We start from the raw sequence: 19,782 nt of genomic DNA on the forward strand, positions 1-19,782 counted from the left end.
GTTCTTGGGGACCTTCAATGCTGCAGACATTTTTTGGTACCCTTCCCCAGATCTGTGCTTCGACACAATCCTGTCTCGGAGATCTACGGAGAATTCCTTCAACCTCATGGCTTGGTTTTTGCTCTGACATTCACTGTCAACTGTGGGACCTTTATATAGACAGGTGTGTGCCTTACCAAATTCATCACAGGTGGACTTCAATCAAGTTGTAGAAACATCTCAAGGATGATCAATGGAAACAGGATGCACCTGACCTCAATTTGGAGTCTCATAGCAAAGGGTCTGAATACTTATGTCAATAAGGTATTTCTGTTTTTGAATTTGATACATTTGCAAACATTTCTAAAAACCTGTTGTCGCTTTGTCATTATGAGGTATTGTGATGTCATTATGGGGTATTGTGATGTCATTATGGGGTATTGTGATGTCATTATGAGGTATTGAGTGTTGATTGATGAGGATATCATTTAATTTAATACATTTTAGAACAAGGCTGTAACGTAACAAAATGTGGAAAAAGTCCAGGGGTTCTGAATACATTCTGAATGCGCTGTACTGTATATCCTGTATGTACACTGCACATCCTCTCAGACAAATGTTATTCAACCTGGCTCATGTTTTTTTCCCCGTGCATCATTTTCCCCCGCTTCCTCTACTGGTACCTGCTGGTTGAATATTGGAGCTTTGTAGAGCATTGCTTAATGTAAAATGCAACCAGAGATAATACCGCTCAGATTTTTTTTTAACATGACTTAAAAACGTAATCCTATGCAACATTAAGCTATTAAAACCAGTTCTGTAGCAGTGAGGTTTGTGCAGTAGGCTATAGGCCAATACATTATCACCGCATATTGTCTTTGCTTGAATTGCTCTGCCAATTCATTGCTGTTTGGAACCATTTAAAAAAAAAAAAAAAAAGATATTAAAATATTTGAGGTGGTGTAACGGCTTTCGTCGGTGGAAGAAGGAGAGGACCAAAGCGCAGCGTGATTAGTGTTCATCTTAATTTAATGATAATCAAAAACTAAACACTACAAATTACAAAACAACAAAAGTGAAAACCGAAACAGTTCTATCTGGTGCAGACACACAAAGACTGAAGACAACCACCCACAAAACCCAACAGAAAACAGGCTACCTAAATATGGTTCCCAATCAGGGACAACGACTGACAGCTGCCTCTGATTGAGAACCATATCAGGCCAAACACAGAAAACCAACACAGAAATAGAAAACATAGATTACCCACCCAACTCACGCCCTGACCACACTAAAACAAAGAAAATACAAAAGAACTATGGTCAAAGTGACAGGTAGGCTGTATTTTATTGTACGATCACACCGGTAGTCGATCAGTTGTTGTATTACTGCAGGCACAGCTGAGTGAGCATACATACAAATATTTTACTGGGCTGTTGGAGCCTGCATCTGATGGTCAATCTCAGCGGTACCCGTCAACATCCCTCCGCTCTCCCTTTCCTCTGCAGACACTGACCCAAAAGGGACACCGTCTTCCAGCTGATGGGCCAAACTCGAGTCGCACCGCATTTATTTCTGCCTCATGGACAAATTCATGTTGTTTTACTCTTATGAAAAGAGGAAGTGAAATATTTAGCGATATTAAAGAAGATCCAAGCCGCTAATAACAATGCAAGCCTATAGCCCGGTGGAGATACAATCTTCGGCAAAATCATTCGCAAGGAGATTCCTGCAAAAAATATTATTTGAAGATGAATGTTGTTCAGTCAGGTAGACTGACCTTCCTACTCATTCATTACTGCTGCAGTGCTTGTTGTAGCGCTGAGTGGAAATAGGAAGAACGCACATTTTGATGGTTTATTAAAGTGTTTGAATACAAAGTGTTGACAGAGCTGACTGAGAACTTATACATTAACTCACTTATAAAAACAGCAGCTCTCTGCTGTGTTCGTTGACAGTCTCTCTTTAGTCAGGGTTTTAAACGTTTTTTGAAATCTCACCGTATCAACTTTGCTGTAGCTTTCTTTCACACCTGCTGCGTTACTGCAGACACGATCATCTGAGCCATCCGATTGGCCAGCGGTAGGCCTTATTAGTGCACTTGATTTGCTCTCAGGGACCGCGGCGAAGGAAGGGGGGTCGTGCCTTCAGACACGTTAAATGGTTCAAAATGGGAACACTTAGCCTACTCGGCTTGCAGAGCAGAGTCGGGTGCACCAACCGTCAACAGCGTGAGACGAATAAAAAAAAAAACAATAGGAACGTAATGCTTTATCGTAGTTGTTTTTTTGTTTTTTTAACAGAAATGTTTGGTGACTATGAATGCCTTGGAGATCGACCACGATCGCGATCGACCAGCTGGTGACTGACCACTGTTATAGAGCATTGATTATGTTGTAAAGCATTGCTTAATTTACTTTGTCAAGCATTTGCTTATTGCCGTCGTGGTATCGCTGCCAAAATCTTATCACTGACTTCTAAATCAATGCTCTACGAAGAACCACACGGTGGTTGTTTACACCTGCTTTAGTTAAATACACAGATTGCAAGTCACTGTGGATAACGGGCGTCTGCTAAACTAAATTATTTTAATCAGTCCTTCTAAGATTTTGCGATTTCTGCCATCGCAACATCACCATTTTCCCGCGTTTTATGCGAGGGCTTGCAAATTTGTCTAATCACTGCATTAAAACAGTCAGATCCTGGAGGGACTGGATAATGGAAATGAGTACTGGTCTGATGTGATGTGGTTCCTTTCCCTAGGGTTCCAAGAGGATCCTGAGGTCCCATGAGATAGTGCTGCCCCCTAGTGGCTCAGTGGAGACTGACCTGGCTCTCACCTTCTCACTGCAGGTAAACACTAGACAGACTGACCTGGCTCTCACCTTCTCACTGCAGGTAAACACTAGACAGACTGACCTGACTCTCACCTTCTCACTGCAGGTAAACACTAGACAGACAGACTGACCTGGCTCTTACCTTCTCACTGCAGGTAAACACTAGACAGACAGACTGACCTGGCTCTCACCTTCTCACTGCTGGTAAACACTAGACAGACAGACTGACCTGTCTCTCACCTTCTCACTGCTGGTAAACACTCTAGATAAACTTGTCTATTGGCTTTTCTGCATGTTCAGTACCAGTCAAAAGTTTGTACACACCTACTCATTAAATGGTTTTTCTTTACTTTTACTATTTTCTACATTGTAGAATAATAGTGAAAACATCAAAACTATGAAATAAAACATATGGAATCATGTAGTAACCAAAAAAGTGTTAAACAAATCAAAAATGTTTTCATATTTTAGATTCTTCAAAGTAGCCACCCTTTACCATGATGAAAGCTTTGCAAACTCTTGGCATTCTCTCAACCAGCTTCATGAGGTAGTCACCTGGAATGCATTTCAATTAACAGGTGTGCCTTGTTAAAAGTTAATTTGTGGAATTTATTTCCTTCTTAATGCATTTGAGCCAATCAGTTGTGTTGTGACAGGGTAGGGTTGGTATACAGAAGATAGACATATTTGGTAAAAGACCAGGTCCATATTATGGCAAGAACAGCTCAAATAAGCAAAGAGAAACAACAGTCCATCATTACTTTAAGACATGAAGGTCAGTCAATACGGAAAATGTCAAGAACTTTGAAAGTTTCTTCAAGTGCAGTCGCAAAAACCATCAAGTGCTATGATGAAACTGTCTCTCATGAGGACCGCCGCAGGAAAGGAAGACCCAGAGTTACCTCTGCTGCAGAGGATAAGTTCATTAGAGTTACCAGCCTCAGAAATTGCAGCCCAAATAAATGCTTCACAGAGTTCAAGTAAAAGACACAACATCAACTGTTCAGAGGAGACACCAATAAGAAGAAGAGACTTGCTTGGGCCAAGAAACACGAGCAATGGACATTAGACCGGTGGAAATCTGTCCTTTTGGTCCAAATTTTAGATTTTTGGTTCCGTGTATTTGTGAGACGCGGAGTAGGTGAACGGATGATCTCCGCATGTGTGGTTCCCACCGTGAAGCATGGAAAAGGTGGTGTGATGGTGTGGGGGTGCTTTGCTGGTGACACTGTCTATGATTTATTTAGAATTCAAGGCACACTTAACCAGCATGGCTACCACAGCATTCTGCAGCGATTCCATCTGGTTTGCGCTTAGTGGGACTATCATTTGTTTTTCAACAGGACAATGACCCAACACACCTCCAGGCTGTGTAAGGGCTATTTGACCAAGAAGGAGAGTGATGGAGTGCTGCATCAGATGACCTGGCCTCCACAATCACCCGACCTCAACCTAATGGAGATGGTTTAGGATGAGTTAGACCGCAGAGTGAAGGAACAGCAGCCAACAAGTGCTCAGCATATGTGGGAACTCCTTCCAGACTGTTGGAAAAGCATTCCTCGTGAAGCTGGTTGAGAGAATCCCAAGAGGTTGCAAAGCTCTCATCAAGGCAAAGGGTGGCTACTTTGAAGAATCTCAATTCTAAAAAGAAAATTGATTTAACACTTTTTTGGTTACTACATGTTTCCATATGTGTTTTTTCATAGTTTTGATGTCTTCACTATCTTCCCTGTCATGCCAACACTGTTCTATGCTTAAAAAAAATACCTGGCTAATTCTTCTCTCTATTTTTTGTTTTTCATCCATCCTCAGTACCCTCACTTCCTGAAGAGAGAGGGTAACAAGCTCCAGATCCTGCTGCAGAGGAGGAAGAGATACAAGAACAGGACTATCCTGGGATACAAGACCCTGGCTGTAGGAACCATCGACATGGCTGAGGTAGGAACACAATGAGACAGGACCCTGGCTGTAGGAACCATCGACATGGCTGAGGTAGGAACACAATGAGACAGGACCCTGGCTGTAGGAACCATCGACATGGCTGAGGTAGGAACACAATGAGACAGGACCCTGGCTGTAGGAACCATCGATATGGCTGAGGCAGGAACACAATGAGACAGGACCCTGGCTGTAGGAACCATCGATATGGCTGAGGTAGGAACACAATGAGACAGGACCCTGGCTGTAGGAACCATCGACATGGCTGAGGTAGGAACACAATGAGACAGGACCCTGGCTGTAGGAAACATCGATATGGCTGAGGTAGGAACACAATGAGACAGGACCCTGGCTGTAGGAACCATCGACATGGCTGAGGTAGGAACACAATGAGACAGGACCCTGGCTGTAGGAACCATCGACATGGCTGAGGTAGGAACACAATGAGACAGGACCCTGGCTGTAGGAACACAATGAGACAGGACCCTGGCTGTAGGAACCATCGACATGGCTGAGGTAGGAACACAATGAGACAGGACCCTGGCTGTAGGAAACATCGATATGGCTGAGGTAGGAACACAATGAGACAGGACCCTGGCTGTAGGAACCATCGATATGGCTGAGGTAGGAACACAATGAGACAGGACCCTGGCTGTAGGAACCATCGACATGGCTGAGGTAGGAACACAATGAGACAGGACCCTGGCTGTAGGAAACATCGATATGGCTGAGGCAGGAACACAATGAGACAGGACCCTGGCTGTAGGAACCATCGACATGGCTGAGGTAGGAACACAATGAGACAGGACCCTGGCTGTAGGAACCATCGATATGGCTGAGGTAGGAACACAATGAGACAGGACCCTGGCTGTAGGAACCATCGACATGGCTGAGGTAGGAACACAATGAGACAGGACCCTGGCTGTAGGAACCATCGATATGGCTGAGGTAGGAACACAATGAGACAGGACCCTGGCTGTAGGAACCATCGACATGGCTGAGGTAGGAACACAATGAGGCAGGACCCTGGCTGTAGGAACCATCGATATGGCTGAGGCAGGAACACAATGAGGCAGGACCCTGGCTGTAGGAACCATCGATATGGCTGAGGTAGGAACACAATGAGACAGGACCCTGGCTGTAGGAACCATCGACATGGCTGAGGTAGGAACACAATGAGACAGGACCCTGGCTGTAGGAACACAATGAGACAGGACCCTGGCTGTAGGAACCATCGACATGGCTGAGGTAGGAACACAATGAGACAGGACCCTGGCTGTAGGAACCATCGACATGGCTGAGGCAGGAACACAATGAGACAGGACCCTGGCTGTAGGAACCATCGACATGGCTGAGGTAGGAAACACAATGAGACAGGACCCTGGCTGTAGGAACCATAGACATGGCTGAGGTAGGAACACAATGAGACAGGACCCTGGCTGTAGGAAACATCGATATGGCTGAGGTAGGAACACAATGAGACAGGACCCTGGCTGTAGGAACCATCGATATGGCTGAGGTAGGAACACAATGAGACAGGACCCTGGCTGTAGGAACCATCGACATGGCTGAGGTAGGAACACAATGAGACAGGACCCTGGCTGTAGGAACCATCGACATGGCTGAGGTAGGAACACAATGAGACAGGACCCTGGCTGTAGGAACCATCGACATGGCTGAGGCAGGAACACAATGAGACAGGACCCTGGCTGTAGGAACCATCGACATGGCTGAGGCAGGAACACAATGAGACAGGACCCTGGCTGTAGGAACCATCGACATGGCTGAGGTAGGAACACAATGAGACAGGACCCTGGCTGTAGGAACCATCGATATGGCTGAGGTAGGAACACAATGAGACAGGACCCTGGCTGTAGGAAACATCGACATGGCTGAGGTAGGAACACAATGAGACAGGACCCTGGCTGTAGGAACCATCGACATGGCTGAGGCAGGAACACAATGAGACAGGACCCTGGCTGTAGGAACACAATGAGGCAGGACCCTGGCTGTAGGAACCATCGATATGGCTGAGGCAGGAACACAATGAGGCAGGACCCTGGCTGTAGGAACCATCGATATGGCTGAGGTAGGAACACAATGAGACAGGACCCTGGCTGTAGGAACCATCGATATGGCTGAGGCAGGAACACAATGAGACAGGACCCTGGCTGTAGGAACCATCGATATGGCTGAGGTAGGAACACAATGAGACAGGACCCTGGCTGTAGGAACCATCGACATGGCTGAGGCAGGAACACAATGAGACAGGACCCTGGCTGTAGGAACCATCGATATGGCTGAGGTAGGAACACAATGAGACAGGACCCTGGCTGTAGGAACCATCGACATGGCTGAGGTAGGAACACAATGAGACAGGACCCTGGCTGTAGGAACACAATGAGACAGGACCCTGGCTGTAGGAACCATCGACATGGCTGAGGTAGGAACACAATGAGACAGGACCCTGGCTGTAGGAACCATCGACATGGCTGAGGCAGGAACACAATGAGACAGGACCCTGGCTGTAGGAACCATCGACATGGCTGAGGTAGGAAACACAATGAGACAGGACCCTGGCTGTAGGAACCATAGACATGGCTGAGGTAGGAACACAATGAGACAGGACCCTGGCTGTAGGAAACATCGATATGGCTGAGGTAGGAACACAATGAGACAGGACCCTGGCTGTAGGAACCATCGATATGGCTGAGGTAGGAACACAATGAGACAGGACCCTGGCTGTAGGAACCATCGACATGGCTGAGGTAGGAACACAATGAGACAGGACCCTGGCTGTAGGAACCATCGACATGGCTGAGGTAGGAACACAATGAGACAGGACCCTGGCTGTAGGAACCATCGACATGGCTGAGGCAGGAACACAATGAGACAGGACCCTGGCTGTAGGAACCATCGACATGGCTGAGGCAGGAACACAATGAGACAGGACCCTGGCTGTAGGAACCATCGACATGGCTGAGGTAGGAACACAATGAGACAGGACCCTGGCTGTAGGAACCATCGATATGGCTGAGGTAGGAACACAATGAGACAGGACCCTGGCTGTAGGAAACATCGACATGGCTGAGGTAGGAACACAATGAGACAGGACCCTGGCTGTAGGAACCATCGACATGGCTGAGGCAGGAACACAATGAGACAGGACCCTGGCTGTAGGAACACAATGAGACAGGACCCTGGCTGTAGGAACCATCGACATGGCTGAGGTAGGAACACAATGAGACAGGACCCTGGCTGTAGGAAACATCGATATGGCTGTGGTAGGAACACAATGAGACAGGACCCTGGCTGTAGGAACCATCGATATGGCTGAGGTAGGAACACAATGAGACAGGACCCTGGCTGTAGGAACCATCGACATGGCTGAGGTAGGAACACAATGAGACAGGACCCTGGCTGTAGGAAACATCGATATGGCTGAGGCAGGAACACAATGAGACAGGACCCTGGCTGTAGGAACCATCGACATGGCTGAGGCAGGAACACAATGAGGCAGGACCCTGGCTGTAGGAACCATCGATATGGCTGAGGTAGGAACACAATGAGACAGGACCCTGGCTGTAGGAACCATCGACATGGCTGAGGTAGGAACACAATGAGACAGGACCCTGGCTGTAGGAACCATCGATATGGCTGAGGTAGGAACACAATGAGACAGGACCCTGGCTGTAGGAACCATCGATATGGCTGAGGTAGGAACACAATGAGACAGGACCCTGGCTGTAGGAACCATCGATATGGCTGAGGTAGGAACACAGCCGTATTGGTAGTGCGTAGTCTCTTTGGCATCCATGCTGTTTGTTGTGTGTACTCGGGTGCATTTATGAATTAATTCTTCTCAGAAGTCTTTCTCCGTCCTCTCCTCATCCCCAGTCATCCTCTGGGGAACTGCGTCTGTTTCTGGCCTTCCCATTCAGTCCCTCTGTAACTACCTCCTAACTCTCAGCTTAACGCCATCTGTCTGAACAAAACACACAGCTGCGCCAAGCATTAAAATGGCCGCCTCCGGCTCTGTGTGCCTCTAACTTCAAACCATTCTAGACCGTCTCTGTTTTTCACCCAGGTCCCATGGGGGGGGGGGGGGGGCTGAGAGTTGAACTGTTACATTAAGGAACAGAGAGACGGAGAGGGAGAGAGAGAGAGACACTTAATTGCCTCCACATAATAGTGATAGTTACTCCGCGGGGGGGGGGGGGGGGGTGTGTGCGAGCTGAACTACGAAGCGACCCAGAACCCCCCACAAGAGATACAGATGGAGAGAATATGAATGGGAGTGTTTTCTCTTTTGACAGTGGGGGGTTCTGGGTCGCTTCTCATCCTCTACACCAGGGGTTCTCATCCTCTACACCAGGGGTTCTCATCCTCTACACCAGGGGTTCTCGTCCTCTACACCAGTGGTTCTCATCCTCTACACCAGGGGTTCTCATCCTCTACACCAGGGGTTCTCGTCCTCTACACCAGGGGTTCTCATCCTCTACACCAGGGGTTCTCATCCTCTACACCAGGGGTTCTCATCCTCTACACCAGGGGTTCTCATCCTCTACACCAGGGGTTCTCATCCTCTACACCAGGGGTTCTCATCCTCTACACCAGGGGTTCTCATCCTCTACACCAGGGGTTCTCATCCTCTACACCGGTGGTTCTCATCCTCTACACCAGGGGTTCTCATCCTCTACACCAGGGGTTCTCATCCTCTACACCAGGGGTTCTCATCCTCTACACCGGTGGTTCTCATCCTCTACACCAGGGGTTCTCATCCTCTACACCAGGGGTTCTCATCCTCTACACCGGTGGTTCTCATCCTCTACACCAGGGGTTCTCATCCTCTACACCAGTGGTTCTCGTCCTCTACACCAGGGGTTCTCATCCTCTACACCAGGGGTTCTCATCCTCTACACCAGGGGTTCTCATCCTCTACACCAGGGGTTCTCATCCTCTACACCAGTCCAGGGGTTCTCATCCTCTACACCAGGGGTTCTCATCCTCTACACCAGTCCAGGGGTTCTCATCCTCTACACCAGGGGTTCTCGTCCTCTACACCAGGGGTTCTCATCCTCTACACCAGTCCAATGGTTCTCATCCTCTACACCAGTCCAGGGGTTCTCATCCTCTACACCGGTGGTTCTCATCCTCTACACCGGTGGTTCTCATCCTCTACACCGGTGGTTCTCATCCTCTACACCAGGGGTTCTCATCCTCTACACCGGTGGTTCTCATCCTCTACACCAGGGGTTCTCGTCCTCTACACCAGTGGTTCTCGTCCTCTACACCAGGGGTTCTCATCCTCTACACCAGGGGTTCTCATCCTCTACACCAGGGGTTCTCATCCTCTACACCAGGGGTTCTCATCCTCTACACCAGGGGTTCTCATCCTCTACACCAGTGGTTCTCATCCTCTACACCAGGGGTTCTCATCCTCTACACCAGTGGTTCTCATCCTCTACACCAGGGGTTCTCATCCTCTACACCAGGGGTTCTCATCCTCTACACCAGGGGTTCTCATCCTCTACACCAGGGGTTCTCATCCTCTACACCACTGGTTCTCATCCTCTACACCACTGGTTCTCATCCTCTACACCAGTCCAGGGGTTCTCATCCTCTACACCAGGGGTTCTCATCCTCTACACCAGGGGTTCTCATCCTCTACACCAGGGGTTCTCATCCTCTACACCAGTCCAGGGGTTCTCATCCTCTACACCAGGGGTTCTCGTCCTCTACACCAGGGGTTCTCATCCTCTACACCAGTCCAATGGTTCTCATCCTCTACACCAGTCCAGGGGTTCTCATCCTCTACACCGGTGGTTCTCATCCTCTACACCGGTGGTTCTCATCCTCTACACCGGTGGTTCTCATCCTCTACACCAGGGGTTCTCATCCTCTACACCGGTGGTTCTCATCCTCTACACCAGGGGTTCTCGTCCTCTACACCAGTGGTTCTCGTCCTCTACACCAGGGGTTCTCATCCTCTACACCAGGGGTTCTCATCCTCTACACCAGGGGTTCTCATCCTCTACACCAGGGGTTCTCATCCTCTACACCAGTGGTTCTCATCCTCTACACCAGGGGTTCTCATCCTCTACACCAGGGGTTCTCATCCTCTACACCAGGGGTTCTCATCCTCTACACCAGGGGTTCTCATCCTCTACACCAGGGGTTCTCATCCTCTACACCAGGGGTTCTCATCCTCTACACCAGTCCAATGGTTCTCATCCTCTACACCAGTCCAGGGGTTCTCATCCTCTACACCGGTGGTTCTCATCCTCTACACCGGTGGTTCTCATCCTCTACACCGGTGGTTCTCATCCTCTACACCAGGGGTTCTCGTCCTCTACACCAGTGGTTCTCGTCCTCTACACCAGGGGTTCTCATCCTCTACACCAGGGGTTCTCATCCTCTACACCAGGGGTTCTCATCCTCTACACCAGGGGTTCTCATCCTCTACACCAGTGGTTCTCATCCTCTACACCAGGGGTTCTCATCCTCTACACCAGGGGTTCTCATCCTCTACACCAGGGGTTCTCATCCTCTACACCAGGGGTTCTCATCCTCTACACCAGGGGTTCTCATCCTCTACACCAGGGGTTCTCATCCTCTACACCAGGGGTTCTCATCCTCTACACCAGTGGTTCTCATCCTCTACACCAGGGGTTCTCATCCTCTACACCAGTCCAATGGTTCTCATCCTCTACACCAGTCCAGGGGTTCTCATCCTCTACACCAGTCCACTGGTTCTCATCCTCTACACTAGGGGTTCTCATCCTCTACACCAGGGGTTCTCATCCTCTACACCAGTCCACTGGTTCTCATCCTCTACACCAGTCCACTGGTTCTCATCCTCTACACCAGTCCACTGGTTCTCATCCTCTACACCAGTCCACTGGTTCTCATCCTCTACACCAGTCCAGGGGTTCTCATCCTCTACACCAGGGGTTCTCATCCTCTACACCAGGGGTTCTCATCCTCTACACCAGTCCTTACTGTAACACCAATTGAATTTTGCTCTGTCCGGAGTACCCCTGAAGTACCCCCTCATGTACATTTTACCAGGAGGCTTATAGTCTCATGAGTCTTCTCAAGTACCCCTTGTTGATAGATCAGGTACCCCCAAGGGTCCTAGTACCCCTGGTTGGGAACCACTGCTCTACAACATCCGTAGAGTACCACCTTTTCTGACACAGGAAGCAGGTCCTTAACCAGGCACTTGTCCTCTCCCGTCTGGACTAATACATATCTCTGTTGGCTGGGCTCCCTGCTTGTGCCATCAAACCTCTGCAACTTATACAGAACTCTGCAGCACGTCTGGTGTTCAATCTTTCCAAGTTCTCTCATGTCACAACCCCCACCCGCCCCCCCGCCCGCCCCCCCGCCCGCTCCCCCGCACACTCCTCTGGCTTCCAGTCAAAGCTTGCCTACGCACCCCCCCCTACTTTCAGGCTCAAACCCTACTGCTCGTTTCTGCTGACGAAGAGAGACAGATAGAGGGAGAGAGACAGATAGAGGGAGAGAGACAGATAGAGGGAGAGAGACAGATAGAGGGAGAGAGACAGATAGAGGGAGAGAGACAGATAGAGGGAGAGAGAGACCAGATAGAGGGAGAGAGACCAGATAGAGGGAGAGAGAGACCAGATAGAGGGAGAGAGAGACCAGAGGGAGAGAGAGACCAGAGGGAGGGAGGGAGGGAGAGAGACGGAGACGGAGAGACACACAGAGGGAGAGACACAGACCGACAGACAGATTTAGAAACACATGCCAGAAAAATCTCCTTTTTGGTCTTGCTCCCCCCCTCCCCCCAGGTGATGCAGCACCCTACGGAGGGGGGCCAGGTTCTGTCTCTGTGCAGTAACCAGAAGGAGACGCTGGGTAAAGTAGCTGAGATCTGGATCTTCTCACTGTCCAGTCAGCCGATAGACCACGAAGAGGCCGCTCTGCAGGGCGGAACCAAGATCAAATGTTCAGGTACGCTGTTACACAACATGGTGGTTCTACTGAGGTATTCAGGTACTCTGTTACACAACATGGTGGTTCTACTGAGGTATTCAGGTACGCTGTTACACAACATGGCGGTTCTACTAAGGTATTCAGGTACGCTGTTACACAACATGGCAGTTCGACTGAGGTATTCAGGTACGCTGTTACACAACATGGCGGTTCTACTGAGGTATTCAGGTACGTTGTTACACAACATGGCGGTTCTACTGAGGTATTCAGGTACGCTGTTACACAACATGGTGGTTCTACTGAGGTATTCAGGTACGCTGTTACACAACATGGCGGTTCTACTGAGGTATTCAGGTACGCTGTTACACAACATGGTGGTTCTACTGAGGTATGCAGGTACGCTGTTACACAACATGGCGGTTCTACTGAGGTATTCAGGTACGCTGTTACACAACATGGCGGTTCTACTGAGGTATTCAGGTACGCTGTTACACAACATGGCGGTTCTACTGAGGTATTCAGGTACGCTGTTACACAACATGGCGGTTCTACTGAGGTATTCAGGTACGCTGTTACACAACATGGCGGTTCTACTCAGGTATTCAGGTACTCTGTTACACAACATGGTGGTTCTACTGAGGTATTCAGGTACTCTGTTACACAACATGGCGGTTCTACTCAGGTATTCAGGTACGCTGTTACACAACATGGTGGTTCTACTGAGGTATTCAGGTACGTTGTTACACAACATGGCGGTTCTACTGAGTTATTCAGGTACTCTGTTACACAACATGGCGGTTCTACTGAGGTATTCAGGTACTCTGTTACACAACATGGTGGTTCTACTGAGGTATGCAGGTACGCTGTTACACAACATGGCGGTTCTACTGAGGTATTCAGGTACGCTGTTACACAACATGGCGGTTCTACTGAGGTATTCAGGTACGCTGTTACACAACATGGCGGTTCTACTGAGGTATTCAGGTACGCTGTTACACAACATGGCGGTTCGACTGAGGTATTCAGGTACGCTGTTACACAACATGGTGGTTCTACTGAGGTATTCAGGTACGCTGTTACACAACATGGCGGTTCTACTGAGGTATTCAGGTACTCTGTTACACAACATGGCGGTTCTACTCAGGTATTCAGGTACGCTGTTACACAACATGGTGGTTCTACTGAGGTATTCAGGTACGTTGTTACACAACATGGCGGTTCTACTGAGGTATTCAGGTACTCTGTTACACAACATGGTGGTTCTACTGAGGTATTCAGGTACTCTGTTACACAACATGGCGGTTCTACTGAGTTATTCAGGTACTCTGTTACACAACATGGCGGTTCTACTGAGGTATTCAGGTACTCTGTTACACAACATGGCGCTTCTACTGAGGTATTCAGGTACGCTGTTACACAACATGGCGGTTCTACTGAGGTATTCAGGTACGCTGTTACACAACATGGCGGTTCGACTGAGGTATTCAGGTACGCTGTTACACAACATGGTGGTTCTACTGAGGTATTCAGGTACGCTGTTACACAACATGGCGGTTCTACTGAGGTATTCAGGTACGCTGTTACACAAAGCTCTGCAGGGGGGGGGGGGGGGGGGACTAGATTAAATGCACAGGTGCTTCTACCCGGGCATGGCTATTGAGGTAGGCAACTGTGACCCAATACGGTGCTTCTACCCGGGCATGGCTACTGAGGTAGGCTTTGACACAGTACAGCTCTCTGCTCTAGTTTGGGTTAACAGTTTGTAACACAGCATGGTTCCGTTCCGTCAGAATCAGCCTTTTCTGGCAGCCTGGTAAAACAGTAGATGAAATGGTCAGATGCGTATCGACACAGTCTGAGACCATGGTTCTATCGGAATCCATTATTCTGCCAGCCGGGCAGAGCACTGAGCAGAGGGTATAAAAGAGGCTCGTAGTTAATCTTGTAAGGTACATTTTCTCTGCATAAAACAGGCGCCAATTATGATCAAATTGTATCAAAGAGCTCTTTACCAAAGTGCCATGTAGTATTCTGAACTGCATTACTGCTTGTGAAATCTGAAGACCACAATTAAAAAAAAAAAAAAAACGGATGAATGATTTAACAACCCTGGCAGCCTGTGATGTGATATTCTCCTGCTTGCTTTCAGCAGCATTAGGTTAATGTGTGTGTGTGTGTGTGTGTGTGTGTGTGTGTGTGTTCTAGATACCTACTCGGAGGAGGAGTATGAGAGTTTCTCTTCAGAGCAGGAGGCCAGCGATGACGCTGTTCAGGGTCAGGTCAGTACAAATAAAGTCCAATACATTATCCTCGACTGAGGCCGAACAGACAGGAGAAACACATCAGGGGTGTGTGTTCATTAGTTTTGCAACGTAACAAAACTTTTAGCAACGGAAAAACCTTTTTGCAACAAAAACAAGTTTCTATTCTATACAAATTCTCATTATTTCATTATTTTAGCTTCTGTTTGGTTCTGTTTGTTGTCTTCTGTTTGGTTCTGTTTGTTGGCTTCTGTTTGGTTCTGTTTGTTGGCTTCTGTTTGGTTCTGTTTGTTGGCTTCTGTTTGGTTCTGTTTGTTGGCTTCTGTTTGGTTCTGTTTGTTGGCTTCTGTTTGGTTCTGTTTGTTGGCTTCTGTTTGGTTCTGTTTGTTGGCTTCTGTTTGCTTCTGTTTGTTGGCTTCTGTTTGCTTCTGTTTGTTTGCTTCTGTTTGTTGGCTTCTGTTTGTTGGCTTCTGTTTGGTTCCTAGTGAATACACCCCTGGAGTTGGTTGTTATACTGTACAGTCGTGGCCAAAAGTTTTGAGAATGACACAAATATTAATTTTCACAAAGTCTGCTGCCTCAGTTTGTATGATGGCAATTTGCATATACTCCAGAATGTTATGAAGAGTGATCAGATGAATTGCAATTAATTGCAAAGTTCCTCTTTGCCATGCAAATGAACTGAATCCCCCCAAAACATTTCCACTGCATTACAGCCCTGCCACAACAGGACCAGCTGACATCATGTCAGGGATTCTCTCGTTAACACAGGTGTGAGTGTTGACGAGGACAAGGCTGGAGATCACTCTGTCATGCTGATTGAGTTCGAATAACAGAATGGAAGCTTCAAAAGAAGGGTGGTGCTTGGAATCATTGTTCTTCCTCTGTCAACCATGGTTACCGGCAAGGAAACACGGGCCGTCATCATTGCTTTGCACAAAAAGGGCTTCACAGGCAAGGATATTGCTGCCAGTAAGATTGCACCTAAATCAACCATTTATCGGATCATCAATAACTTCAAGAGGTTCAATTGTTGTGAAGAAGGCTTCGGGGCGCCCAAGAAAGTCCAGCAAGTTCCAGGACCGTCTCCTAAAGTTGATTCATCTGCTGGATCGGGGCACCACCAGTACAGAGCTTGCTCAGGAATAGCAGCAGGCAGGTGTGAGTGCATCTGCACGCACAGTTAGGCGAAGACTTTTGGAGGATGGCCTGGTGTCAAGAAGGGCAGCAAAGAAGCCACTTCTCTCCAGGAAAAACATCAGGGACAGACTGATATTCTGCAAAAGATACAGGGATTGGACTGCTGAGGACTGAGGTAAAGTCATTTTCTCTGATGAATCCCCGTTCCGATTGTTTGGGGCATCCGGAAAAAAGCTTGTCCGGAGAGGACAAGGTGAGCGCTACCATCAGTCCTGTGTCATGCCAACAGTAACACATCCTGAGACCATTCATGTGTGTGTTTTCTTCTCAGCCAAGGGAGTGGACTCACTCACAATTTTGTCTAAGAACACAGCCATGAATAAAGAATGGTACCAACACATCCTCCGAGAGCAACTTCTCCCAACCATCCAGGAACAGTTTGGTAACGAACAATGCCTTTTCCAGCATGATGGAGCACCTTGCCATAAGGCAAAAGTGATTACTAAGTGGCTAGGGGAACAAAACATCGATATTGTGGGTCCATGGCCAGGAAACTCCCCAGACCTTAATCCCATTGAGAATTTGTGGTCAATCCTCAAGAGGCGGGTGGACAAACAAAACACCACAAATTCTGACAAACTCCAAGTATTGATTATGCAAGAATGGGCTGCCATCAGTCAGGATGTGGCCCAGAAGTTAATTGACAGCATGCCAGGGTGGATTGCAGAGGTCTTGAAAAAGAAGGGTCAACACTGCAAATATTGACTCTTTGCATGAACTTCATGTAATTGTCAATAAAAGCCTTTGACACTTATGAAATGCTTGTAATTATACTTCAGTATTCCATAGTAACATCTGACAAAAATATCTAAAGACACTGAAGCAGCAAACTTTGTGGAAATTAATATTTGTGTCATTCTCAAAACTTTTAGCCACGACTGTATATGTTTGACCACCTGCTGTGTTTTAACCCAGTGTTCTGTTTACACGTTTATCCCCAGGACCTGGAGGATGATGAGTATGATGTGAGGAAGCCTAAGAAGCACAGGAGGTCTATCGTGAGGACTGCCTCAATTACCAGGGTAAGAGATGGCAGTAAAGTCATCCAGACATCTTGTTGTGTTGCATTCTCATTAAGCTTAGCCAAGCTGAGGCTTTATGGATAAGCCTTATCTTATTGTATTGGAAATAAGATTAGATACAATGTTTTTGTTTGAGATTTTGTTTCCTGCTAAAAACAAAAAAGCATTCGGTGGTAAATCACAATGTCCCAGCGTGTTTTTTTTGTGTGGTTTTTTTCTGCCTAAGATGCTACCTGCTGGTCAAACGGCAGCGTTGCCATGGTTTTTATTTCACCTTTATTTAACATGGTCCCACTTCCTTCAGTTTTTGTTTTTTAAAGGTGCAATATGCAGAAATATTTCTGCCGTTGCCTGGTTGTGAGTCATTGTACCATCTAATCCGCTGCGATTTTTTTTTTGCAATATCCCCAAAAATGTCATATTTTCAGCTGTTTGAAAGCTGGTGTAAACCGAAAGTTTAAAGAAAAACGCTAAAAACTAACTGAAGGACAGGAAGCATAGAAATACAGCACTCACTGTAGAACAGATCTGTCTTCTCAGACATCCTTTCAATGAGAACGACAGATCTATAACTCACATTTCTATGTTAATTTAGTTCGGTTCACCCCCCCCAAAAAAAGCGACATGTTTGTTGTTGGAAATCCTTTAGGCAACTGATTACTGTCCCGGTTTGTTGTTAGCCTGGGTACCAGTCTGTGTGTGTGTGTGCTATTATTCCACGCGTAAACAGACCCAGGCTAGGTCTTTGTGATGGGTCTGTCTGTTTGATGAGCAGTTGTTTCTGTGTCCTCTTTTAGCAGCAGAACTTTAAACAGAGACTGGTGGCCCTGATCAAGAGGTTCCGAGTCTCAGACGAGGTTAGTCCAACTGTTATACTAACCAGGGTTGGGGTCAATGAGGTAACACCTGTCCAACTGTTATACTAACCAGGGTTGGGGTCAATGAGGTAACACCTGTCCAACTGTTTTACTAACCTGGGTTGGGGTCAATGAGGTAACACCTGTCCAACTGTTATACTAACCAGGGTTGGGGTCAATGAGGTAACACCTGTCCAACTGTTTTACTAACCTGGGTTGGGGTCAATGAGGTAACACCTGTCCAACTGTTTTACTAACCTGGGTTGGGGTCAATGAGGTAACACCTGTCCAACTGTTTTACTAACCTGGGTTGGGGTCAATGAGGTAACACCTGTCCAACTGTTTTACTAACCTGGGTTGGGGTCAATGAGGTAACACCTGTCCAACTGTTATACTAACCAGGGTTGGGGTCAATGAGGTAACACCTGTCCAACTGTTATACTAACCAGGGTTGGGGTCAATGAGGTAACACCTGTCCAACTGTTATACTAACCAGGGTTGGGGTCAATGTGTTAACACCTGCCCAACTGTTATACTAACCAGGGTTGGGGTCAATGAGGTAACACCTGTCCAACTGTTTTACTAACCTGGGTTGGGGTCAATGAGGTAACACCTGTCCAACTGTTATACTAACCAGGGTTGGGGTCAATGAGGTAACACCTGTCCAACTGTTATACTAACCAGGGTTGGGGTCAATGTGTTAACACCTGTCCAACTGTTTTACTAACCTGGGTTGGGGTCAATGAGGTAACACCTGCCCAACTGTTATACTAACCTGGGTTGGGGTCAATGAGGTAACACCTGTCCAACTGTTATACTAACCAGGGTTGGGGTCAATGAGGTAACACCTGTCCAACTGTTATACTAACCAGGGTTGGGGTCAATGAGGTAACACCTGTCCAACTGTTTTACTAACCTGGGTTGGGGTCAATGAGGTAACACCTGCCCAACTGTTATACTAACCAGGGTTGGGGTCAATGAGGTAACACCTGCCCAACTGTTATACTAACCAGGGTTGGGGTCAATGAGGTAACACCTGTCCAACTGTTTTACTAACCTGGGTTGGGGTCAATGAGGTAACACCTGTCCAACTGTTATACTAACCAGGGTTGGGGTCAATGAGGTAACACCTGTCCAACTGTTATACTAACCAGGGTTGGGGTCAATGAGGTAACACCTGTCCAACTGTTTTACTAACCTGGGTTGGGGTCAATGAGGTAACACCTGTCCAACTGTTATACTAACCAGGGTTGGGGTCAATGAGGTAACACCTGTCCAACTGTTATACTAACCAGGGTTGGGGTCAATGAGGTAACACCTGCCCAACTGTTATACTAACCAGGGTTGGGGTCAATGAGGTAACACCTGCCCAACTGTTATACTAACCAGGGTTGGGGTCAATGAGGTAACACCTGTCCAACTGTTTTACTAACCTGGGTTGGGGTCAATGAGGTAACACCTGTCCAACTGTTATACTAACCAGGGTCGGGGTCAATGAGGTAACACCTGTCCAACTGTTATACTAACCTGGGTTGGGGTCAATGAGGTAACACCTGTCCAACTGTTATACTAACCTGGGTTGGGGTCAATGAGGTAACACCTGTCCAACTGTTATACTAACCAGGGTTGGGGTCAATGAGGTAACACCTGTCCAACCCAGTACTAAAGGTTCCTCATTGAAGAGAATTGGACTGTCAGTGTACTTCCTTAATTGACTGGAATTTAA

The 19,782-nt window shown here is 47.5% G+C and overlaps 1 protein-coding gene across 4 annotated transcripts in view; it reads left to right on the forward strand.

The window, feature by feature from the left end:
- The window catches only part of pacs2 (phosphofurin acidic cluster sorting protein 2), a 113,982-nt gene that overhangs the window by 61,463 nt on the left and 32,737 nt on the right, over positions 1-19,782 (forward strand). For 3 of the 4 annotated variants that reach the window (XM_071366842.1, XM_071366843.1, XM_071366844.1), the window contains exons 3-8: positions 2,743-2,832; positions 4,629-4,754; positions 12,572-12,734; positions 14,922-14,995; positions 17,119-17,199; positions 17,997-18,056. In XM_071366842.1, coding sequence (XP_071222943.1) covers positions 2,743-2,832; positions 4,629-4,754; positions 12,572-12,734; positions 14,922-14,995; positions 17,119-17,199; positions 17,997-18,056 — 594 coding nt within the window. Of the gene's footprint in view, positions 1-2,742; positions 2,833-4,628; positions 4,755-8,336; positions 8,363-12,571; positions 12,735-14,921; positions 14,996-17,118; positions 17,200-17,996; positions 18,057-19,782 lie in introns of those variants that run through there. The other variant, XM_071366845.1, reaches the window with a different exon arrangement.

Source organism: Salvelinus alpinus, chromosome 25 (genome assembly GCF_045679555.1).
Source record: "Salvelinus alpinus chromosome 25, SLU_Salpinus.1, whole genome shotgun sequence".
Lineage (NCBI taxonomy): Eukaryota > Metazoa > Chordata > Actinopteri > Salmoniformes > Salmonidae > Salvelinus > Salvelinus alpinus.